The following is a 25624-nucleotide window of genomic DNA, read 5'->3' on the forward strand; positions in this document are numbered from 1 at the left end:
CTGGGTTTAGCAGGCCAATGCTCAAACCACTGAGCTATCCCTCCCCCCTCACTTCTATACAATCCTGAGTGGAAAGCTAAAATTCACAGCTGAATGGATCGTTTCCCCTCACATTAGGTTATAACTTAATTTTGCAGACATTCTAAGCACTCTCAGAGGAATATACAAATTGAGGGTTTTTTTCTAATGCATTTCTGGCTTTATTTCCCCCCAGGGACATGCACTATGGAAGTAACTACATTGGAATCAGACTTCAGTGGAATCACTTTTTATGGTAAACAATGCTGTGAATTGGTAAGTAACTATTAATATGTAAGGGATTGGCAGGATGCCTAATGGAGGTTCTTATTTAGGTGGTCTGCACACTGATTTTGTACGTGAATAGCTGTCAGATAGGGTGCAGGTTGTTTTTTTTTTTTTTTTTTTTTAATATATAACTTAAATCATTATACTGGTATGGTACCTAATCAGAACACAGATATACTTATATGAAGATGATCTATACCAGTATAGATTATTCCCCTTCCACTTTGGGAATAAGCTATATGAGTGTATCTGGCCCTCAGAAGGAGTCAGGGGCTTGGCTTACCTCTGACAGGCTGCACTAGGGTGGATGAGGCAACTCAGGTTCATCTGGCTTACTGAGTAATTGGGAGGCATTTAATTAGGCAGTGAAGCACCTGGGCGTGATAAAGAAAGCAATTCCCAGAGGGGATGGGAATCCAATGAAGGAAACCCAGGGAGAATGTTCTTCAGTGGGAGAGTTTCTGGAAGGAAGGGACTATGAATGATTAGGCTCAGAGAAACCTGGCTCCCGTGAAAGACTTCAACAGGCAGAAGCCCTGGAAAAGAGAAATTAGATGTTGTCCTGAGGAAAGGTCTTTGCAGTTTGGCCTTGACCCAGCAGAAGAGACCCTCCCCCAGTTAGTAAGAAGAGGCCCTGGACTCTAGAAAAGGGTTCCAGGTCATGAAGGCCTTACTAGTAAGGGACGTGGGACATAACTAGGTTGACAGACTAATGCTGGCTCAGCCCTTGCACCTACCTACTAGAGATGCTGAAGTGGAGACTTGTTTGTGTGGTATTCCACCTTTGGGGTTGAATAAACTAGGCCCCTGAAGGGGTGATGTTGAATATATGCATCTCATTGGACTTCATAAAACCTTCACTCAGGGAAACTGAGGCAGAGACACAATGGTGGGGCTGCACTGGGCTGCCAGGGGATACTCTAGGATGAGGGCCCTTGTTATGGTATGGTACTAGAAGTGGGGTATGAGGCCCCCTCCCATCATGTAGGAATGATAACACGGAGCGATGCTTACACTCATCTTGAGTGAAAGATATCGTATATTCTGGATCTGCAGAAGGAGCAGCAGTGACAACTCAAGGAGCACTTGTCACAGGCTTGGCGGGGAGCCCAGCAGTCCATGTAGGCTGTCACAGACGCTGAAGGGAAAGAAGTCAGATGGTCCTGCTAAGGGGGTGCAAGTACTGTGGGCAAGAGGGGGCATGCAAGTTGGGTTTGCCCCTGGAGTAACAAGGGAGATTACTGGCTGATGCAGAGTACTGTGGCGCACCCAGAAAGGGCTGGGTCACAAAGGATGTCTAGTCTCAGAAGCAAGAGACCCTGATGTCTCTTAAAGAGACTGACACAAAACAGTTTGTGGCCAAGAAGAGTGATTGTCCTAGGGTTAATGTGCTTGAAATGTGGCGAACTGGGGCATGTAAAGAGACGTTGCCTGGCAAGAACTTTGATCTGTAAACAGAGGGGACCTCCCAATGGGGATGCATTAAGTTGTGTAACAGGAAACTCACAGTATAGAAGCCAGGACTAGAGCTTGACCAGAGGGTTCACCCTCCCCCCACTCTGATTTATCGGGGATACAGTGATTTTTCTTGTAGCCACAGGGCAGAAGAACATCAGAAGTTTGAAGGGCTTGATGGTCCCAGCACTTGCCGGGAAAGAAAGAAAGGGCCCCAGGCTGAGGAAGCTTGGGGGCAAGATCAGCCTAGGTCCCAAAGTTCCCAGAGTCCCAGGGAGCAGGTGGGGCAAGAATGCAAAGGAGGTGGTGAAGCAGTTATCCAGTTTGCAGATGCAAATGTAGGTTTTCCTGGGAAAATTATTTGAGCAAGGGAAGCAAGCCCATCAACTATCTGACATGTAGGTTGGGCTAGTAGCAAGTAGTGAGGGAAATTATTTAGTCAGGTCTTGGATTAAAGTGTTTGAAAGGGAATGGAGCCTTACTCAAGAGAAACCTTGTGTTAGCACTCAAGAAGCCCAACAGGTAAGAGTGCAGTGCCAACACTTAGATGGACAGACATTGTTTAAAATACTGAAAGCTTTGAAAGACAGTAAACCTGAATAAGATGTCAAAGACCAGATGCTGCCTGACCAGGAGAGACTGTTCACAGCGGTGGCCAATACGCAAGGCCAAGAAATCCTGACTCTTTTTTTAGGCTCAGAGATGGGGTAGCTTAAGTCAAGAGTCCAAGAGACAGGATGACTGATGAGGAAAGCAAATATTTACTCAAGGCTGAAAGCAGATGCAAAGGAGTCTGAGTACAGGTCTCTTCTTGCTGCTTTAGAGGTGAGAGTCAGGGCCGGTGCTACCATTAAGGCGAACTAGGCGGTTGCCTAGGGCGCCAAGATTTGGGGGTGCCAAAAAGCAGTGCCCCCAATTTTTTTTTTTTTTTTACAGTGTTCCTCCCCGAGCGCATGGTCGCTGCTCCACTTCTCCCACCTCCCAGGCTTGCAGCGCCAATCAGCCGTTTGGCGCCGCAAGCCTGGGAGGAGAATTAGAGCGGGGGTGCTGTGCTCGGGGAGGAGGCGGAGCAGAGGTGAGCTGGGGGGGGGGGGGAGCTGCCGCACAGCTCCCCGGGGTGGGGAGCTGCTGCGGCGGGGGGGGGGGGGGGGGGGCGGGGAGCTGCCGCAGGGCTGTGGGGTGGGGGCGCAAGGTGGAAATTTTGCCTAGGGCGCGAAACTTCCTTGCACCGGCCCTGGTGAGAATAGTGCATGTGAAAAGCTGTGCAGTTCAAAGTCTAAGAATAATAGAATCATAGAAGATTAGGATTGGAAGTGACCTCAGGTGGTCATCTAGTCCAATCCCCTGCTCAAAGTAGGACCAACCCCAACTAAATCATCCCAGCCAGGGCTTTGTCAAGCTGGGCCTTAAAAACGTCTAAGGATGGAGATTCCACTGCCTCCCTAGGTAACCCATTCCAGTGCTTCACCACCCTCGTAGTGAAATAGTTTTTCCTAATATCCAACCTAGACCTCCCCTCCCCTGCAACTTGAGACCATTTGTCCTTGTTTTGTCATCTGCCACCACTGAGAACAGCCTAGCTCCATCCTCTTTGGAACCCCCCTTCAGGTAGTTGAAGACTGCTATCAAATCCCCCCTCATTCTTCTCTTCTGTGGACTAAAGAACCCCAGTTCCCTCAGCCTCTCCGCATAAGTAATGTGCCCCAGCCCTCTTATCATTTTTGTTGCCATCCGCTGGACTCTCTCCAATTTGTCCACATCCTTTTTGTAGTGGGGGGCCCAAAACTGGACACAACACTCCAGATATGGCCTCACCAGTTCCAAATAGACGGGAATAATCACTTCCCTCTATCTGCTGGCAAGGCTCCTACTAATCCAGCCCGATATGCCGTTAGCCTTCTTGGCAACAAAGGCACACTGTTGACTGATATCCAGCTTCTTATCCACTGTGATCCCCAGGTCCTTTTCTGCAGAACTGCCACTTAGCCAGTCGGTCCCCAGCCTGTAGCAGTGCATGGGATTCTTCTGTCCTAAGTGCAGGACTCTGCACTTGTCCTTGTTTTATAGATTGATAGATTCATAGATTCTAGGACTGGAAGGGACCTCGAGAGGTCATCGAGTCCAGTCCCCTGCCCGTATGGCAGGACCAAATACTGTCTAGACCATCCCTGATAGACACTTATCTAACCTACTCTTAAATATCTCCAGAGATGGAGATTCCACAACCTCCCTAGGCAATCTATTCCAGTGTTTAACCACCCTGACAGTTAGGAACTTTTTCCTAATGTCCAACCTAGACCTCCCTTGCTGCAGTTTAAACCCATTGCTTCTTGTTCTATCCTTAGAGGCTAAGGTGAACAAGTTTTCTCCCTCCTCCTTATGACACCCTTTTAAATACCTAAAAACTGCTATCATGTCCCCTCTCAGTCTTCTCTTTTCCAAACTAAACAAACCCAATTCTTTCAGCCTTCCTTCATAGGTCATGTTCTCAAGACCTTTAATCATTCTTGTTGCTCTTCTCTGGACCCTCTCCAATTTCTCCACATCTTTTTTGAAATGCGGTGCCCAGAACTGGACACAATACTCCAGCTGAGGCCTAACCAGAGCAGAGTAGAGCGGAAGAATGACTTCTCGTGTCTTGCTCACAACACACCTGTTAATACATCCCAGAATCATGTTTGCTTTTTTTGCAACAGCATCACACTGTTGACTCATATTTAGCTTGTGGTCCACTATAACCCCTAGATCCCTTTCTGCTGTACTCCTTCCTAGACAGTCTCTTCCCATTCTGTATGTGTGAAACTGATTTTTCCTTCCTAAGGAAGGTTGTTGAACCTCATCAGATTTCTTTTGGCCCAATCCTCCAATTTGTCTAGGTCACTCTGGACCTTATCCCTACCCTCCAGCATATCTACCTCTCCCCCCAATTTAGTGTCATCTGCGAACTTGCTGAGGGTGCAATCCATCTCATCATCTACATCATTAATGAAGATGTTGAATAAAACTGGCCCCAGGTGTAACAATGCTGGTTCTGGCGGGACCCAACTGAGAGTGCCAATTCAGGACAAATCGCTTAAAACAGGGCAATTACAGCTCAAGGCTGGGGTTTTTTCACCTCTAAGGCAAACCAAACCAGCCAGACAAAGAGGACTTTTGTCTCATCTCACTGGCTAACCACAAGTCACACAAGCAATTCCCTTAGACACTCCAGTTTCCCAGTATCCCCACCAGTGCCACTTGTTATGGGGACAAATGGATATGAAAACCAATACCCCAGTAAAAGAAAAAAGGTTCTCTCGATCCCAAAGAACCAATCCCCAGACCCAGGTCAATATACAAATCAGATCTTATCCACAAATCAGGCTGTTGCCAATCCTTCAGAATCTAAAATCTAAAGGTTTATTCATAAAAGGAAAAATATATAGATGATTCCATTTAACCAATTCTAGCTCTCAATTACATACAGTAATGGCGAAGTTTTTGGTTCAGGCTTGAAGCAGGGATGAAATAAACTGCAGGTTTAAATCAAGTCTCTGGAGTACATCCCCAGTTGGGATGGGTGATTCAGTCCTTTGTGTAGAGCTTCCATTTGTAGCAAAGTCCCTCCAGAGGTATGAAGCAGGATTGAAGACAAGATGGAGATGAGGCATCAGTCTTTTATAGTCTTTTCCAGGTGTAAGAACACCTCTTTGTTCTTACTGTGGAAAATTACAGCAAAATGGAGTCTGCAGTCACATGGGCAGGTCCCTGCATACTTTGCTGAGTTACAAGGCTTATCTGCCTTCTTTCAATGGGTCAGTTGTATAGCTGATGGTCCTTAATGGGCCATCAAGCAGGCTAGGCAGAGCTAACTCCAACTTGTCTGGGATGTCTCCCAGAAGCATAGCATAATTTTGAAATACAGACAGTATAGAGCCAATATTCATAACTTCAACTACAAAATTGATGCACACATATAGATAGCATAATCATAACCAGCAAACCATAACCTTAGACACCTCATTTGACCCCCTTTATACAAGATTTGGTGCCATTACAGGACTTTGGTTGCAACCATGTTCTATATGGTCCCAGTTTAAGTCAATAACGTGACACCAGGACACACCCCTGGGGCACTCCGCTTGATACCTGCTGCCAACTAGACATTGAGCTGTTGATCACTACCCATTGAGCCTGACAATCTATCCAGCTTTCTATCCACCTTATAGTCCATTCATCCAATCCATACTTTTTAAACTTACTGGCAAGAATACTGTGGGAGACCGTATCAAAAGCTTTGCTAAAGTCAAGATATCACGTCCACCACTTTCCCCATATCCACAGAACCAGTTATCTCATCATAGAAGGCAATCAGGTTGGTCTGGCATGACTTGCCCTTGGTGAATCCCTGTTGACTGTTCCTGATCACCTTTCTCTCCTCCAAGTGCTTCAAAATGGATTCCTCGAGGACCTGCTCCATGATTTTTCCAGGGACTTAGGTGAGACTGACTGGTCTGTAGTTCCCCGGATTCTCCTTTTTTTTTTTTTTTAAAAGATAGGCACTATACTTGCCTTCTTCCAATTGTCCGGGACCTGATTGTCACGAGTTTTCAAAGATAGTGACCAATGGCTCTGCAATCACATCAGCCAACTTCCTCAGCACTCTCGGGTGCATTAGATCCGGCCCCATGGACTTGTGCATGTCCAACTTTTCTAAATAGTCCTTAACCTGTTCTTTCACCAATGAGGGCTGCTTACCTCCTCCCCATACTGTGCTGCCCAGTGCAGCAGTCTGGGAGCTGACCTTGTCTGTGAAGACTGAGGCAAAAAAAGCACTGAGTACTTCAGCTTTTCCCACAAATCTGTCACTAGGTTGCCTATCCCGCCTTCTTGTTGCTAACATACCTGTAGAAACCCTTCTGGTTACTCTTCACATCCCTTGCTAGCTGCAACTCCAATTGCGCGTTGGCCTTTCTGATTACACCCTTGCATGCTAGAGCAATATTTTTATACTCCTCTCTAGTCATCTGTCCAGGTTTCCACTTCTTATAAGCTTCCTTTTTGTGTTTAAGCTCACAGATTTCACTGTTAAGTAAAGCTTGTCGCCGGCCATATTTGCTATTCTTTCTGCACATCAGGATGGTTTGTTCTGGCACCCTCAATAAGGTTTCTTTAAAATACAGCCAGTTCTGCTGGACTCCTTTCCCCCTCATATTTGCCTCCCAGGGAATCCTGCCCATCTGTTCCTTGAGGGAGTCAAAGTCTGCTTTTCTGAAGTCCAGGGTCTGTATTCTGCTGCTCTCCTTTCTTTCTTTTGTCAGGATCCTGAACTAGACCATCTCACGGTCACTGCTGCCCAGGTTGCCACCCACTTCTACGTCCCCTACCGATTCTTCCTTGTTTGTGAGAAGCAGGTCAAGAGAAGCATGGCCCCTAGTTGATCCCTCCAGCACTTGCTCCAGGAAGTTGTCCCCAACACTCTTCAAAAACTTCCTGGATTGTCTGTGCACTGCTGTATTGCTGTCCTAGCAGATGTCAAAGTGATTGAAGTCCCCCATGAGAACTAGGGCATGCGATCTGGAAACTTCTGTTAGTTGTCCGAAGAAAGCGTCGTCTGGTGGTCTATAGCAGATGCCCACCACGACATCACCCTTGTTGCTCTTGCCTCTAAACTTAACCCAAAGACTCTCAACAGGTTTTTCTCCAGTTTCATACTGGAGCTCTGAGCAGTCATACTGCTCTCTTACATACAGTGCAACTCCTCCATCTTTTCTCCCCCTCCTGTACTTCCTGAACAGTTTATACCCATCCATGACAGTGCTCCAGTCATGTGAGTTACCTCACTGAGTCTGTGTTGTTCCAATCACGTCATAGTTCCTTGACTGTGCCAAGACTTCCAATTCTTCCTGTTTGTTTACCAGCTTTTTGCGTTCGTGTACAGGCGCCTAAGATAACTAGCCGATTGTCCTACTTTCTCAGTAAGAATCGGGAGGCCTCCTCTGTTGCACTCTCTTCGTTGTGTTTCCTCCCAGTATCCCACTTCTCCACTTACCTCAGGGCTTAGGTCTCCATCCCCCAGCGAACCTAGTTTTAAAGCCCTCCTCATTAGGTTAGCAAGCCTGCCTGCAAAGATGCTCTTCCCTCTCTTTGTTAGGTGGATCCCATCTCTCCCTAGTAATCCTTCTTCGTGGAACAACATACCATGCTTGAAGAATCCAAACCCTCTCTCTGACACCACCTGCGCAACCATGCATTTACCTCCACAATTCGATGGTCCCTACCTGGACCTTTTCCTTCAACGGGGAGGATGGATGAGAACAATACTTGTGCCTCAAACTCCTTTATCCTTCTTCCCAGAGCCACGTAGTCTGCAGTGACCCACTCAAGCCTGAAAACGGTTTCTTACCACTATCAGCATTGGGGGTTCATGGGTTCTCCTCTTGCTTCTTCTGGAGGTCACATGCTGCCAATTTTCTTCCCCGTTCTGCAGTGCCCTCTCTGATTCTTCAGCATGCTGTGCATGCAGTACCAAACGCTGACTTCTATCCAGAAAATGTTAATTTTCTCTGATGCAATGCAGGGTTGATACTTGGGTCTCTAGTCCTTTAACCTTCTCTTCCAAATTGGAGACCAGCTTGCACTTTGTACAGACAAAGTTGCTTCTATCCTCTGGGAGAAAGACCGACAAATGTGGCACATCCCATGCAGGTCACAACAGCTGATTGCTCACTATCCATAATATCTTCCTTCCTGGAGCCTCTTCTGTGAGCAGTAAATACAACATCTGAAGCATGAAAGGCAAAAAAACCCTGTCACTGAGTGTGGGGGGGAGACCAGGCCCTGCACCCCCGGCTTCCTGCGATTTACCATGACTCTCAGCCAGCCAGTAAAACAGAAGGTTTATTTTGACGACAGGAACACAGTCCAAAACGGGTTTTGCTGATACAGACAACAGGACCCCCTTTAGTTAGGTCCATCTGGGGGCCCCAGGGAAGCCACAGCCCTGTTGGTCGGGGCTCCCCTCTTTATTTCCCAGCCAGCTTCAAAAACTGAAACTCTCTTCCGCCCTCTCCTTTCTGCCCTTTCCCCGGCTCCTCCCCCAGCCTTTGTGTCCTTTGTCCAGTTTCCCGGGCAGAGGTGTTACCTGGCCTCCAACCCCCCTCCTGGGTTCTCATGTTACATGCTCAGGTATCCTCCCTTACCCAGTGCAGGCAGTCCCAGCAAAACTCCCCTGCAACCTTCCCAGGTTAATACTCCCTACTCAGCATTTAAATAACACATCAAGAACATTCCCACTTTGTCACAAACCCCACTGTGACAAATCGCCCCAGGAGAAGTCCCAGGCAAACTCCATCTTGTTCAGGTTTACTGTCTTCCAAAGCTTGGAGTATTTTTAAACATTGTCTGCCCATCCAAGTGCTGGTGCTGCACCTTTACATGTTGGGCCTCTTGAGTGCTAACATGAAGTTTCTCCTGAGTAAGACTCCATTCCCTTTTAAGCACTTTAATCCAAGAAGTGCCAGGATGATGGTCACCAGGCAGCTAAGGGGAAGAGGAAACTGGTTGACAGGAGAAGTTCCTGGGAGCTGAAACAGGAAGAACCTGGGCTAGAACTATAGCTCTCTATGGAGGCTTTTCACAAAGGGCAGTTGGACAGAATTAATGTGACTGACAGATGCCATCAACCAGCCAAAACAGTAAGTGAAAGACACTATGGACAGACAGTACAGCACCACACAGAAGGATTTGAAGCAGCTGCTGCATCTGGAATAGAAGAGTGCAGACAAGCTCTATGAGGCTTCTTGGCCAACGGCAGGATACGGGTGCCAGTCTCCCTGTGGCCGACCAGCTGCTTTCGGAGGTGAGGCTAAAAGTGGGAAATGAAGAAAGAAGAAAAGAGGCTGCTAAAGTATCAGCTGCAAAGTCTGCACATAGCAAAGCAGGCTGGAATCTCCCAGCTCCAAGAAGAGTTGGACAAGCTTACTGAGGAGTTAAAGGAGAAGAAAGAGTTTCCCACAATTACAGATGGTGAAGGATGCTTTTTTCATTATCAGGGCCAAGAGTGAGGTGATACGGCAGAGGAAAGACTAAGAGCTGAAATCTCTGCAGCATTGTAACCTAAAACTGAAACAGGAGCTGCGGACAGCTATGCGGAATGTCTCTGAGGTGCAGGGCCAGCTAGCGTTGCAAGCTTCCATAGAGCGATCGCCATTTGCTTCTCCACACTCGGAGCAGGTCTCATTTCTGTGTTGCTGTGCTTCAGGGCAGGCGAAAGCTCCACAAAGTTCCTGGAATGTAGCCTTCTGCATTCCAAAGTTCTGCAGCCACTGCTTGTCATCCCATAGCTGCGTAACGATCTGGTCCCACCAGTCAGTGCTTGTTTCCCAGGAGCAGAAACGGTACTCAGCTGTGTTCAGTTGATGCACGACTGCCATCAGCAACTGTGAATTGTTTCACTCAAAGGCTTGCAGCAGGGCTGCTTGGATGACATCGCAATGTTCCACGCGGTGGGTCCTGTCTCGGCTCTGGAAATACTGCAGCATAAGGTGTTTGTAATGCTCAAAACAAGAGTGCACAGCTGAGTGGGTTCCAGGCTTATCAGGCTGTGGTGTCCATGCGGCTAACCCAGGCTTTTGAAAAAAGGTGTGGAAAAAAAACTTGGTTTGTTTGCCGTTGATATTAGGCAGGGAGGGAGGAAAATGCATCATGAGAGGCTAAAGCCGTATTCCCATTACAACCTGTGACAGTGTTTTGGTTACATGAAGCATTGCAAGTCCTACCCCAAATCCCATTTGCCTACTTGCACTGTGGGTAGCTACCCACAGTGCAGTGCTCCGTGCATCGATGCAAGTGCGGCTAACGAGGATGCACTCTGCCGAAACAAGGAGCATTGGGTGGACACACAAGATTGACTTGCTTAATTTGGAAGCCCGATTTTGATTTTCATAAAGTCAACTTAACTTTGTAGTGTAGACCTGGCCAGAGCTCCTTTTCAGGTCTGGGAAACATTTTTAGGGCTTGGCTACACTTACAGATGTAGAGTGCTGGGAGTTAAACCAGCCTTCGGTGACCGCAGCAGGGAAAACGCTGCGGTGTGTTTACACTGTCAGCTGCAACCGCAGTGGCGTGGCCACATTAGCAGCTCTTGTAACACCACAGAAAGCAGTGCATTGTGGTAGCTATCCCAGTGTGCAAGTGGCTGCAGCGTGCTTTTCCAGGGGAGGTGGGGGAGTGTGACAGAGCATGTGTTGTGTGTATGTGGGGGGAGAGACTGTGTGTTTTGGGGGGCAGAGTGTGTGTCAGCATGCTGTCTTAGAAGTTCAGACAGCAGCAGACCCTTTCTTCCCCCCCCCCCCCCCCCCACAAATGCCTGCCTCAGCAGCAGCATTCCACAGTAATGGTTTGCTTTTTGTCCCGGAGCAGATAAGCATGCCTGCTGTCAGAAACGAAGCTTTGAAAGGGGATATCCACATGCCTGCAGCCCAGTTCAAAACAATGATCAGAGTGGCCACTTGACTTCAGGGGATTATGGGACGTTTCCGGAGGCCAATCACAGCGCAGTAATGCGACGCAACGCATCCACACTGACACCCGGGCGTTTCAGCCAGGGCGCAGCAAGCTTTATGCGTCTTGTGGAGGTGGATTACCAGGAGCACTCCAGCTGCAGCATCTAGGCACTCTAAGTGCCTTGCCAGTGTGAACACCTCAGGAGTTAGGGTGCCCGGGGCTGATTTAATGTGCTCTAACTTGCAAGTGTAGTCAAGCCCTTAGAGTGTTACAGCTAAATACAAGGTGGACCAGATTGGTTAGTGTAAGTAGTTAAAACATTTCAAGGGACCATTCAAGGTGAAGTGGCCTGTTAACACCCCTCCAGTCATGGGGAGGGGGGAAAAGGGAGGGGGAAAGGCAGCTTGTTTTGCGGTTGGTAATGGGTTATAGATGGTTGTAATGAGCCATAAATTCAGTGTGTCTATTCAGTCCATGATTTTTATTGTCAAGCAAAGTTTGAACTAAAGGTTACAGACCTTTGAAGGTGTTGTGCAGATTTCCTATAAGAACTGAGGGCTTGGCTACACTTGCAGATGTAGAGTGCTTTGAGTTAAACCAGCCTTCAGAGAGCGCAGTAGGGAAAGCGCTGCAGTCTGTCCACACTGACCGCTGCAAGCGCACTGGCGTGGCCCCATTTGCAGCACTTGCAGCGGCATTGGGAGCGGTGCATTATGGGCAACTATCCCAGCGTTCAAGTGGCTGCAACATGCTTTTCAAATGCGGGGGGTGGGGTAGACTGTGACAGGGAGTGTGTTGTGTGTATGTGGGGGGAAGGAGAGTGGGTTTTTGGGGTGCTGAGAGTGTGTCAGCATGCTGTCTTGTAAGTTCAGACTCCCCCTCCCCCCGCGCCTCTCTCTCTCTCACACACTGACAGCAAACAACATTCCTAAGTAATGTTTGCTTTGTCTGGGAGCAGATGAGCATGCCGGCTGTCAGAAACTGAGCTTTGAAAGGGAATATCTGCATTCCTACAGCCGAGTTCAAAACAATTACAAGAGTGGCCACTTGACTTAAGGGGATTATGGGATGTTTCCGGAAGTCAATCAGAGTGCAGTAATGCAACACCTTGTTCACACTGACGCTGGGGCGTCTCAGCCAAGACGCATCAGACGTTATTCCTCTCGCCGAGGTGGAGCACCAGGAGCGCTGTAGCCAAGCCCTGAGAGATCAGATATAGAGTGATCACTCTGTGAAATGTGTTCACCCACAAGTGATGTGGTGTTTTTGTCTTTTATCATTTTCCTGTGTTAATCTGAGTGTGCAGTAATTATCTGGTTTCACCTATGTAGTTGTTGTTGGGGCATTTAGTGTTGACCCTGTAGACTTGTATTCACTGCTACGATGATCAACACCCCCCACAACACACCTTTCAAGATCCATGGGTCCTACACATGGCTATCACAACATCTGGTGTACCTCATCCAGAGCTGCCGAAGCAGTCTTGGAGTAATGGGGCTCTTGAGAAAAGTGAAGGCCCAGGCCTCCTAGTGAGAAGGGTATGATCCCAGAAAGACTGTATAAAGGTCGGAGGTGTAGCACATCTGTAATATCATGACACAGTGGTAATCTTGTCTGACTAAGCTGTGTAATTTACCATATTTGGCCATATTCAATGATTACTTAAAGGGGAGCAGGGATCCAAAGGGACCTGTTGGTTTGATTGTCTGTTTTCCTGAAACGCATAGGGTTTAGCAGGACTGTGAAGACCAATAGCTGAATGAGTACTCCTGGGAGAATTCTGTGCCAAAAAATTAAAAATTCTGCATACTTTATTTGTCAAAGTAATGCAATATAATCACATCAGTTTCACTTATTTTGGTAATTTATTTAAACTACCATACAGAAAAAAATCACAATAATTGTTCAGCATTTCCTAATGCACAGAAAAGTTAAGTTACAAATACTTTGTAACCAATACCCTGTACTCCAGTTTTAATCTTGGATTTTCATTTAAATTACATTACAGAACACCAAAATTAAAGTAAAGTAGAATGTAGTTTTAAATTGCTCAGACTTTCACATGTGAAAGTCATACAGTGTTGCTAATCATTGTCCTGCCTTTTTAAAAATGGATAGGTAAAATAGATCCTGAGCTGCAATCTAACCCCCTTGTGCCACTCTGGAAAGCACATAGATCTTCCTAGCTGAGGAGTCCCTTACTTGTAATTTACTATAAGGCTCCTTTTCACTGCCCTAGCAACGTAAAGGAGCCTTTAAGCTTTTACATGTGTTTTTAGGCTCCTGGGAGACTTGACTAAGAATGGGAACAATTAACCAACAATGGGAACATTAGCAGCCTACCTGCATAGGCGTGCACAGTACATTTTATTAGGGTGTGCACCCAGGGAGCCCTGCCCCCATCCACTCCCTCTTACTTCCCACTCCCTGACTGCCCCCCTCAGAACCCCCAACCCCCCCGCTCCTTGTCTCCTGACTACTCCCTCCTGGGACCCTTGCCCCTAATTGCCCCCCAGGACCCCACCCCCTATCTAAGCCTCCCTGCCCCTAACCCCCCCCCCGGATCCCACCCCCTATCCAACCCACCCTGCTCCCTGTCACCTGACTGCCCCCACCCCTTATCCAACCCCCCTGGCCCCGGACCCCTTACCATGAGGCTCCTAGCAGCACGTTTGGCTCCACGCAGAGCCAGACATGCTGCCCTGCGGGGGCAGGCAGCCCCGAACCTCAGAATGCTGCATGCGCGGCAGCAAGGTTCCAGATGAGCGGGAAACGTGTCTGTCTCCCCGCGGAGCCAAACACTGGCCCGCGGGAGCGCGCAGCCCCGGCCCCCAGAGTGCTGCGTGCGCAGCGGCATGGCTCCAGGGGAGGGGGGAAGGCGGGGGAGGGGCCGGCCACTTGCTGTGCTCGGCCGGGCTTGCTGCGTCGGGAGAGTGGGGCCATTTTCCCGCCCCTGCATTAGGGTGTGCCTGGGCACACCTGGCACACCCCGTGCGCACGCCTATGCCTACCTGCTTAGTTGTTACATTTCTGCTCTGCTTCACAGGACAGAGCTTGCCTCACAAAACCCTACCCCCTCCAAGTCTGGGAGACCACAATAGTGAGGGAGAGGGACAGAGTCTCTTTTGCTGATCTGCATACAGGTGTGTGCCCAGCCCTGCCCCCTTAACATCTCTCCATGCATGCTCAAACTCTCCCTCTCCCCCTTCCCTCCCCCCGCCCCGGCGTGATCTACATCTCTGTTGGCTGCTGCAGGCAGATACGCCCAGGCTGCCGGGGAAGGGGTGTGTGTTCCCCACAGACTTCTTTGCTCCCCTGTTTTTCTGCAGGGGAGCAAAGCAATCTGAAACAGTATTCTGTGCAGAATTCCCCCAGGAGTAAATGAGGAGTAGTGTTGATTGATTTCTAAGGGCAAGTCTACACTTGAAACGCTGCATTGGCGCAGTTGCATCGCTGTAGTGCTTTAATGACTTTAAGCCAACACAAGAGAGCTCTCCCATTGGTGTAGTTAAACCATCTACCCAAGAGGCGGTAGCTATGTCAGTGGGAGAGCTTCTCCCATAGCGCTGTCTACATAGGGGGTTAAGTTGGTATAACTTAGTCGCTCAGGGGTGTGGATTTTTCATCCCTGAGTGACTTAGTTATACCAGTATAGGTCTGTAGTGTAGACCAGACCGGAGGCAGATTCATCCAGTTCTACTCAAAGAAAATAGTAAGACCATTCGTGTTGAAGGTGGGTGTGATAGTGCACCCCATAAGGCTTTATGGAAATATGCTTATGAATGTATATATGACATAACTGGAATATGTTTTATGCTACATATGCCATGTAACATATCTCTGAAGATTATAATCTATTGAATCTATTCATCCTATTTGTATCATTTTTGTATTAAAAATTATGAATATTGGCTGTGTACTTGCTTGATTTTTAAGTAGCCTTAGTATAGCATTTGGTCATCTTCTCGAGAAAGGAATGTGCAAATTAAGTGCCTAATAAAAAAACACTTAACGAACAATGGATCTTGGAAGGCTCCAATCCACATAAGTCTTCCTGGAGACATTCAAGATAGCATGTGGGCAATGGCTGCTGCCTGTAAAAACTGAGTCATGCATGGACATGTGACTTGCCCAGGTGACTCCAAAACTCCATCTTGGAGCTGGACTTTGCATAGGAGAGAGGAGGGGGTCTCCACCCACAAAAGGAAGTCTATTTAAGCCTGGGGGGGACCCCTCCATTTTGTCTTCAGCTGGCTCAAGGGAGAGCCTCTCCACTCCCAAGGATACCTGAAAGAAACTGGAACAAAGGACAGTAACTACAGGGGGTGTGAGTGATTGCTGGATCCAGACTAGAAGGAGACTAGTCTGTAAAAGGAAGCTTACTGGAACACCCCTCAGGGTGAGGTCTTACCTGTATTCAGTTTTCTTACTGTATTAGGCATAGGCTTGCATGTTTTATTTTATTTTGCTTGGTAATTCACTTTGTTCTGTCTGCTATTACTTGGAACCACTTAAATCCTACTTTCTGTATTTAATCACTTTTTACTTATTAATTAACCCAGAGTATACCGGGGGGTGGGGGGGTAAACAGCTGTGCATATCTCTCTATCAGTGTTATAGAGGGCAAACAATTTTGAGTTTACCCTGCATAAGCTTTATACAGGGTAAAACAGATTTATTTGGGGTTTGGACCCCATTGGGAGTTGGACATCTGAGTGTTAGCCCTGGTCTATGCTGGCGGGGGAACCGATCTAAGTTACGCAACTTCAGCTACATGACTAACATAGCTGAAGTCGACGTACTTAGATCGACTTACAGCGGTGTCTTCACTGCGGTGAGTCGACTGCTGCCGCCCCCTTTCTCCCCCCCTCCCCCCGCCGCCCCTGTCGACTCTGCCTGCAGGAGTCGATGGGAGAGCGCTCGGGGGTCGATTTATTGCATCTAGACTAGATGCAATAAATCGATCCCCGCTGGATCGATCACTGCCCGCTGATCCGGCCGGTAGTGTAGACATACCCTAAGAGACAGGAACACTTCTTAAGCTGCTTTCAATTAAGCCTACAGCTGTTAGGGGACATGGTTCAGACCTGGGTCTGGGTTTGCAGCAGGCTAGCGGGTCTGGCTCAAACCAGGCAGGGCACTGAAGTCCCAAGCTGCCAGGGCAGGAAAGCAGGGGCAGAAGTAGTCTGGGCTGCCAACTGATGTGCCAAAAGGGGGTTTCTGTGATCCAACCCATCACAGTGGGATTAAAAATGTTTTCATTCAGAGTAGAAGGACAGAAATAATCTTTGTGGCTGTGTCCACAGAGCGTGTGTTGTTTTTTTTGTTTTGTTTTTTTTCTTTTGTTATTTGAAAGCAAAGTTTTCTAGCACTATTACTATTCCTTGATATCTTAGTACAGCAAAGGGTGAGAAAAGTGGTGACAGACAGGGCTTTGGAGCGGAGCCCGGAGCAGTGGAGCTGCAGGTTTTTGCCCGGAGCTGGAGCGGAGCCGGAACAGTCACTATTGGTTCCGGAGCGGAGCTGGAGCTGGAGCGGAGCAATTCAAAAATTTGATTGCTCCAAATCCCTGGTGACAGACCTTAAAAAGTCCTTAGCAAAGTTAAATAAACGTAAACTGCTTTAGAACCAGTTAAATCACTATTGCTTAGAGGAATTATGTTGCCTATGGTTTGTGCATTGTGACTTTTATTGCTTGCTCTGCAAAAAATAAAATTTTCTTTATTTTTAGGTTCGTGAGAAATTTAGAAAGCGTTCTTCAAACAAATGCAAAACAGGTATGTAAACTGACGTTGGAAGTTAGCAAACATTTTACTTTGTATTTTCTCTTGTCTGCTTTACTTGGTCATTTGGACTGTTTCACTCTCTTCCCCCCCCCCCCCCCCATATATTTTGCTTGGATGGCTGGGAACATTCTTTTGGAGCCCTGTTGAGCAGAAGCGTGTATGTTTCATGCTGCAATATTTCTCACTCTTGTCCTAACAGAGAACCGTATGTTCGCAAGAATAATATGGGTATTTTATTAGGATTACGTGCATGCAGCCTCTTAGTATGATCTGAGAATTAAAGCTTAAATTCAGCATTAATTTTCCATGTCCGGTTCAACTTTGCTTTCTTAATGAGGTGTCTTTGAGTTGCTTCAGCTATGTGGTGTTGGGCTGCAATCCTGCAGAGGCTTAATTTTACACTGTGAAGAGACCCATTGAAGTCATTGGAGCCAGGATCTAGCAGCTTGGTTTGTTTGAGCTACATTTTTTTCTGTTACTAAATATGCATTTCTGTAGAAAGGAAGGATTGTCTTGCAGTTAAGGCACTAGACTGCGAATTGGGAGATATGAGTTGAATTCCTGAATTTGCCAGACTTATTTTGTGACCATGGGCGTGGTGTTGTCAGTTTTTGACTGCATGTGTATTCTCTCTGGCCAGATAGCCCGGAAGCAGACTTTATCGAACTTCCCTAGAAGACCACAGACTTGGTTCAGTGGCGAAGGCGCTTGGCCAGGTTTATTATCCTAGTTCCCTGGATCAACATCTACAGTTACACTAGAACATGTATGCCTGTTACAATGGACTTGGCTCAGTGAGCGGCGGCCTTTGACTCCCCCATAGGCTGGACAAAGACACCCCCTCTGTGACCCTTTTTATACACTGATATAAATAAGTTATGTATTGCCCCTCGGACGTGGTTAGCTACCACCCTTTACCTTGTACATGTTGGCTCGATCAAAACATCTCTATCCATCACCCTGTCATCCTGACCTTATCTTTAGGAGGGGTCATAAGAACATAAGAAAGGCCGTACTGGGTCAGACCAAAGGTCCATCTAGCCCAGTATCTGTCTACCGACAGTGGCCAATGTCAGGTGCCCCAGAGGGAGTGAACCTAACAGGCAATGATCAAGTGATCTCTCTCCTGCCATCCATCTCCATCCTCTGACGAACAGAGGCTAGGGACACTATTCTTACCCATCCTGGCTAATAGCCATTTATGGACTTAGCCACCATGAATTTATCCAGTCCCCTTTTAAACATTGTTATAGTCCTAGCCTTCACAACCTCCTCAGGTAAGGAGTTCCACAAGTTGACTGTGCGCTGCGTGAAGAAGAACTTCCTTTTATTTGTTTTAAACCTGCTGCCTATTAATTTCATTTGGTGACCCCTAGTTCTTGTATTATGGGAATAAGTAAATAACTTTTCCTTATCCACTTTCTCAACATCACTCATGATTTTATGTACCTCTATCGTGTCCCCCCTTAGTCTTCTCTTTTCCAAACTGAAGAGTCCTAGCCTCTTTAATCTTTCCTCATATGGGACCCTCTCTAAACCCTTAATCATTTTAGTTGCTCTTTTCTGAACCTTTTCTAGTGCTAGAATATCTTTTTTGAGGTGAGGAGACCACATCTGTACACAGTATTCGAGATGTGGGCGTACCATGGATTTATATAAGGGCAATAATATATTCTCAGTCTTATTCTCTATCCCCTTTTTAATGATTCCTAACATCCTGTTTGCTTTTTTGACCGCCTCTGCACACTGCGTGGACATCTTTAGAGAACTATCCACGATGACGCCAAGATCTTTTTCCTGATTCGTTGTAGCTAAATTAGCCCCCATCATGTTGGGGTTATTTTTTCCAATGTGCATTACTTTACATTTATCCACATTAAATTTCATTTGCCATTTTGCTGCCCAATCACTTAGTTTTGTGAGATCTTTTTGAAGTTCTTCACAATCTGCTTTGGTCTTAACTATCTTGAGTAGTTTAGTATCATCTGCAAACTTTGCCACCTCACTGTTTACCCCTTTCTCCAGATCATTTATGAATAAATTGAATAGGATTGGTCCTAGGACTGACCCTTGGGGAACACCACTAGTTACCCCTCTCCATTCTGAGAATTTACCATTAATTCCTACCCTTTGTTCCCTGTCCTTTAACCAGTTCTCAATCCATGAAAGGACCTTCCCTTTTATCCCATGACAGCTTAATTTACGTAAGAGCCTTTGGTGAGGGACCTTGTCAAAGGCTTTCTGGAAATCTAAGTACACTATGTCCACCGGATCCCCCTTGTCCACATGTTTGTTGACCCCTTCAAAGAACTCTAATAGATTAGTAAGACACGATTTCCCTTTACAGAAACCATGTTGACTATTGCTCAAGAGTTTATGTTTTTCTATGTGTCTGACAATTTTGTTCTTTACTATTGTTTCAACTAATTTGCCCGGTACCGATGTTAGACTTACCGGTCTGTAATTGCCGGGATCACCCCTAGAGCCCTTTTAAAATATTGGCGTTACATTAGCTAACTTCCAGTCATTGGGTACCGAAGCCGATTTAAAGGACAGGTTACAAACCTTAGTTAATAGTTCCGCAACTTCACATTTGAGTTCTTTCAGAACTCTTGGGTGAATGCCATCTGGTCCCGGTGACTTGTTAATGTTGAGTTTATCAATTAATTCCAAAACCTCCTCTAGTGATACTTCAATCTGTGACAGTTCCTCAGATTTGTCACCTACAAAAGCCAGCTCAGGTTTGGGAATCTCCCTAACATCCTCAGCCGTGAAGACTGAAGCAAAGAATCCATTTAGTTTCTCCGCAATGACTTTATCATCTTTAAGCGCTCCTTTTGTATTTTCATCGTCAAGGGGCCCCACTGATTGTTTAGCAGGCTTCCTGCTTCTGATGTACTTAAAAAACATTTTGTTATTACCTTTGGAGTTTTTGGCTAGCCGTTCTTCAAACTCCTCTTTGGCTTTTCTTATTACACTCTTGCACTTAAGTTGGCAGTGTTTGTGCTCCTTTCTATTTGCCTCACTAGGATTTGACTTCCACTTTTTAAAGGAAGTCTTTTTATCTCTCACTGCTTCTTTTACATGGTTGTTAAGCCACGGTGGCTCTTTTTTAGTTCTTTTACTGTTTTTCTTAATTTGGGGTATACATTGAAGTTGAGCCTCTATTATGGTGTCTTTAAAAAGGGCCCACGCAACTTGCAGGGATTTCACTTTAGTCACTGTACCTTTTAACTTTTGTCTAACTAACCCCCTCATTTTTGTATAGTTTCCCCCTTTTGAAATTAAAGGCCACAGTGTTGGGCAGTTGAGGTGTTCTTCCCACCACAGGGATGTTGAATGCTATTGTATTATGGTCACTATTTCCAAGCGGTCCCGCTATAGTTACCTCTTGGACCAGCTCCTGCGCTCCACTCAGGATTAAATCTAGAGTCGCCTCTCCCCTTGTGGGTTCCCGTACCAGCTGCTCCATGAAGCAGTCATTTAAAGTATCGAGAAATTTTATCTCTGCATTTCGTCCTGAAGTGAAATGTTCCCAGTCAATATGGGGATAATTGAAATCCCCCACTATTATTGGGTTCTTAATTTTGATAGCCTCTCTAATTTCCCTTAGCATTTCATCATCACTATTACTGTCCTGGTCAGGTGGTCGATAATAGATCCCTAATGTTATATTTTTACTAGAGCATGAAATTTCTATCCATAGAGACTCTATGGAACCTGTGGATTCGCTTAAGATTTTTACTTCATTTGAATCTACACTTTCTTTAACATATAGTGCCACTCCTCCCCCTGCACGGCCTGTTCTGTCCTTCCGATATATTTTGTACCCCGGAATGATTGTGTCCCATTGATTGCTCTCAGTCCACCAGGTTTCTGTGATGCCTATTATATCTATATCCTCCTTTATCACAAGGCACTCTAGTTCACCCATCTTATTATCTGGCATTTGTGTACAAGCACTTTAAAATCTTGTCCCTGTTTATTAGCCTGCCTTTTTCTGATGTGCCAGATTCTTTTTTATGTGACTGTTTATCATCTGATCCGGCCCTTACATTATACTTTTCAGTCCTCTGCTCCTGACTATAACCTGGAGATTCTCTATCATCAGACTCTCCCCTAAGAGAAGTCTGTGTCCGATCCACACGCTCCTCTGCAGCAGTCGGCTTTCCCCCATCTCCTAGTTTAAAAACTGCTCTACAACCTTTTTAATGTTTAGTGCCAGCAGTCTGGTTCCACTTTGGTTTAGGTGGAGCCCATCTCTCCTGTATAGGCTCCTCCCATCCCAGAAGTTTCCCCAGTTCCTAATGAACGTGAACCTCTCCTCTCTACACCATCGTCTCATCCACGCACTGAGACTCTGAAGCTCTGCCTGCCTACCTGGCCCTGCGCGTGGAACTGGGAGCATTTCTGAAAATGCCACCATAGAGGTCCTGGATTTCAGTCTCTTCCCTAGCAGCCTAAATTTGGCTTCCAGGACATCTCTCCTACTCTTCCCTATGTCATTGGTACCTACATGTACCACGACCACCGGCTCCTCCCCAGCACTACACATAAGTCTATCTAGATGCCTCGAGAGATCCGCAACCTTCGCACCAGGCAGGCAAGTCACCATACGGTTCTCCCGGTCATCACAGACCCAGCTATCTACATTTCTAATAATCGAATCTCCCATTACTAACACCTGCCTTTTCCTAGAAACTGGAGTTCCCTCCCCCGGAGAGGCAACCTCAGTGCGAGAGGCAACCCCAGAACCATCTGGAAGGAGGGTCCCAACTACGGGAAAGTTTCCCTCTGCTCCCATTGACTGCTCTACTTCCCTGGGCCCTTCTTCCTCCTTAACAGCACAGGTGCTGTCTAAGCGGAGGTGGGACAATTCTACAGTGTCCCGGAAAGCCTCATCAACATACCTCTCTGCCTCTCTCAGCTCCTCCAGTTCCGCCACCCTGGCCTCCAAAGTCCGTACATGGTCTCTGAGGGCCAGGAGCTCCTTGCACCGACTGCACACATACGTCACCCGCCCACAGGGCAGGTAATCATACATGCAACAGTCGGTGCAATAAACTGGATAGCCCCCACTCTGCTGCTGGGCTTCTGCCTGCATTGTATCCTAGTTAGTGAAAGGGTGGTTTACAGAAGGGAGTTTTGGAATGTGGTTTGGTTTATAGGTTTTAGGGGGGGGCCACGGGGATGGGGTTACGGCTGGCGAGGGACTCCCACTCCCTTCCCACTCCCCTTCTAAACTCCCTTGCGAAACTCCCTGTTAGCAGCCCCTGGTCGCTTGTGCGCGGCTTTATAAAGCCTTGGCCTGAGTGAATGCCCCGCCCACTGATTAAGGCTCAGCCAATTACCAGAGGCTTCGAGCTTTCAAACCTGCCTCCAACTGCCAGCCAGAGCACACGGTCCCTCAAACAACCAAACAAACAAACACAAGCTCAGCACACAGCAAGTAACCCCCAAACACAAACAAACACACACTACAGACAGTCACTTACCCCACAGATGCTGTATTAGCTCCTCCTTCACCTGGAGAACTCCCTTGCGAAACTCCCTGTTAGCAGCTCCTGTTCGCAAAAAGAAACTTTGCTGCTGTCAGTATGTCACTGTATCATCTTCGCAGAGTATATTTATACCATAACTCAGCGGTCCCCAACCTTTTTCGTCTGGCGGGTGCCAGACAATGAGCCACGGAGGACTGTGGCGGCGGACGAGCATCTGCCAAAATGCCGCCAACAAGTGGCAACGTCAATAGGCGTTGCCGCCAAAATGCTGCCGAGAAGCAACGTCATCCAGAGGCGTCGCCGCCGAAATGCTTCTCGGCGGCATTTTGGCAGATGCTCGTCCGCCAGCCAGTACGCGGGCGCACTTAGACGCCCCGGCGGGCGTCATTGCGCCTGCGGGCACTGCGTTGGGGACCCCTGCCATAACTTGATATTAGGGTGCTCTGGTACTACCCTTCTGGAATGTATTTATGCAAGTATCCTGTGCCTAGCACTTCTTAGGAGTGTTTGTATTTTTGTAATGCCAGCCCTGTTCTTGCCAAGTTCGTGTATCAGACAGTGAACCTGCAAGCAACCATCTGTTTCGTAAGATGGGGGGAGGGATAGCTCAGTGGTTTGAGCATTGGCCTGCTAAACCCAGGGTTGTGAGTTCAATCCTTGAGGGGGCCACTTGGGGATCTGGGGCAAAATCAGTACTTGGTCCTGCTAGTGAAGGCAGGGGGCTGGACTCGATGACCTTTCAAGGTCCCTTCCAGTTCTAGGAGATGGGATATCTCCATTAATTTCTATTTTCTATTTCTATTTCTAATTTCTAAGAGGGCCTGACTTTTGCTCAAAGCCTGACTCTTGCTAACTTTGCTTTATATCAGCAGGGCCTGACTTAGGACTTAGGCCTCATACCAAGCCCCATGCTTCAGGCTCTCTCAACTACACATGTCACTTAATCTCTTTTGACTCATCTATACAGAGAAATTTACCAGTATTAGTATACTGATATAACTCCCCATGTAGACACTTTTATTTGGAAAAACAGTGGATTTTTTTTTTTCAGTTTAAAAATGGCCACTGTTGTTCCAAGTGTCCTCACATGGATTTATATTGATATAATAGTGCTGGTAAAGTTCTCCATGTACACAAAGACCTTGGTACCTCAGTTCCTTCATAGGGATAATATTCTCCCATTTGTTGTCTATTTAGATTGTAAGCTGTTTGGATCATGGATTCTTTCTTACTCTACATGCCCAGAGTCTAGTATGATGGGGTTGTGAACTTGATTGGGTTTCTATAGGTGCTGTTGTAATACAAATGCAATATAAGTGAGAGGAAAGATGGTTGAGTAGTTAGGGTGCAAGTCTGGGATTTGGGAAATGGGAGTTCAGTTCCCTGCTTTGCTGCAGACTTCCTGTGTGACCTGGGGCAAGTCACTTAATCTTTCTGTGCCTCAGTTCACTATCGTATAACTGCTCTACCTCATGGGGTGTTGTGAGGGTAAGTACATAAAAAATTGTGATGTGCTCAGATACTTCATTATTGGGGCTACAGGGTTAGCTGCACCTCAGTCCCCTTTCTGGTCTCCCAAAAGAATACATGAAGGCGTTATGCCTCTTGCCCAAATCACAATTCTTCCAATCTTAGACCAGGACCTGAATATACCATTCTATATATGTCAACTGCTTATCTCCATATAGGCCTGACTCAGTTTTGAGTACTTGAGCTTTCTACCCTTTGGGAACCTGTGACCAGTGTTATTGACCAGCCACTTTCTTAAAACAAAAGCCCTATCAACAGTATTGGCGCTGCAGTGGTATGGCAATGGTGCTGTAACCCCATAGTGTAGACGCAGACTACAGTTGCTGTAGGAATTACACCTTCCCGAGTGACAATAGCTAGGTCAATTGAGGGAGTTTTCTGTTGACCTAGCTGTGTCTACACTGAGGGTTAGGTCAGCATAGTTAGTATGCTAAGGAGTGTGGATTTTGAGGCCAATAGATGTTTTCAAAATTCTTAAACTTTTCATTTAAAGCAGCTGTATTCAAACAAATATTCCCCTGCATTGTTTGAAACCCAAACAACTGCAACATTAAAAGCCTGGATGTGAAACTGTTTATAAGTAAATGTAAAATAGCCTTCATTTATATTTTCCAATCTGAGAGAAATGCAAAGAATAAGCATAAATAATGACAAATAGCTTTTTTGATTTATTCTAAAGTGTTAAGAGTTGTCAGTTGCAACCTATGATTTTTAGTTGGCAGATTTGTTTTGTTTAAACTGGTAACCAAAGCCTCAGAAGTAAGTCTGTCCTTACAAGTTTTGAAACCTCATTTAGAAATGTGTAAACTACTCCAACAAACACGCATACTTGACAAAAAATGAAATTTAAATTTCTCCCTGGAGTGACATTGAGGTCATCGTCAATTAATTAATCTGTACTGTGATGAAGTGGGAAGGTTCTTAATGTCGTCTCTGAATACTGTGTGTGCTTCAGTTTCCCCTGTTGTTCAAGTACTGTATTTAGGTGGCGGGGTAAGAGTGTGTGATCATTGCTGTGACCCTTAGAGGGCAGGTGTGACTGCTGCCTGGGACAGAGAACGGCTGACACTCTGGAGCCTGGCAACTGATGGTCGGGTCACCTCCTCTGCAAGAATCAGCCGGAGGTGTCAAAGTAGACCAGGTGACCTGCTGGCCCTGGAAAGAGACAAAGGAATGAGGAGGGGCAACAGGCGTGTCTGGGGCCAGGCAACTGAAAATGATCAGTCTCCTGTTGGGGACTCGGAGTGGGGAATCCAGCGCACCAGGCCCTGGATCCCCCCAAGATGGACTTTGCTGAAAGTTCCTGATTTCTGTGCTAACAAGCTATGGGGTTACAACAGCATAGCTATGACACCATTGCTATGCTGCTGCAGCGCCCGTACTGTTGATAGGGCTTTTGTTTTAAGAAAGTGGTTGGTCAGTAACACTGGTCACAGGTTACCAAAGGGTAGAAAACTATACTGTGTTCCTGTTGACTCAGGGTATGTTTACAGTACGAAGTTAATTCGAAATTATTCTATTTGAATGTTCGGAAGCGATTTTATACATTCGGTGTTGTGT

At 46.7% G+C, this 25624-nt stretch overlaps 1 protein-coding gene across 1 annotated transcript in view; it reads left to right on the forward strand.

Annotated features, from left to right (window-relative positions):
* Positions 1-25624, forward strand: part of TTC3 (tetratricopeptide repeat domain 3) — a 166588-nt gene that overhangs the window by 6072 nt on the left and 134892 nt on the right. Inside the window, exons 2-3 of the mRNA XM_065414830.1 lie at positions 215-294; positions 16979-17024. Coding sequence (XP_065270902.1) covers positions 226-294; positions 16979-17024 — 115 coding nt within the window. The 5' untranslated portion in view covers positions 215-225. The remainder of the gene's footprint in view (positions 1-214; positions 295-16978; positions 17025-25624) is intronic.

This window comes from Emys orbicularis, chromosome 1 (assembly GCF_028017835.1).
Source record: "Emys orbicularis isolate rEmyOrb1 chromosome 1, rEmyOrb1.hap1, whole genome shotgun sequence".
In the NCBI taxonomy this organism is placed as follows: Eukaryota; Metazoa; Chordata; order Testudines; family Emydidae; genus Emys; species Emys orbicularis.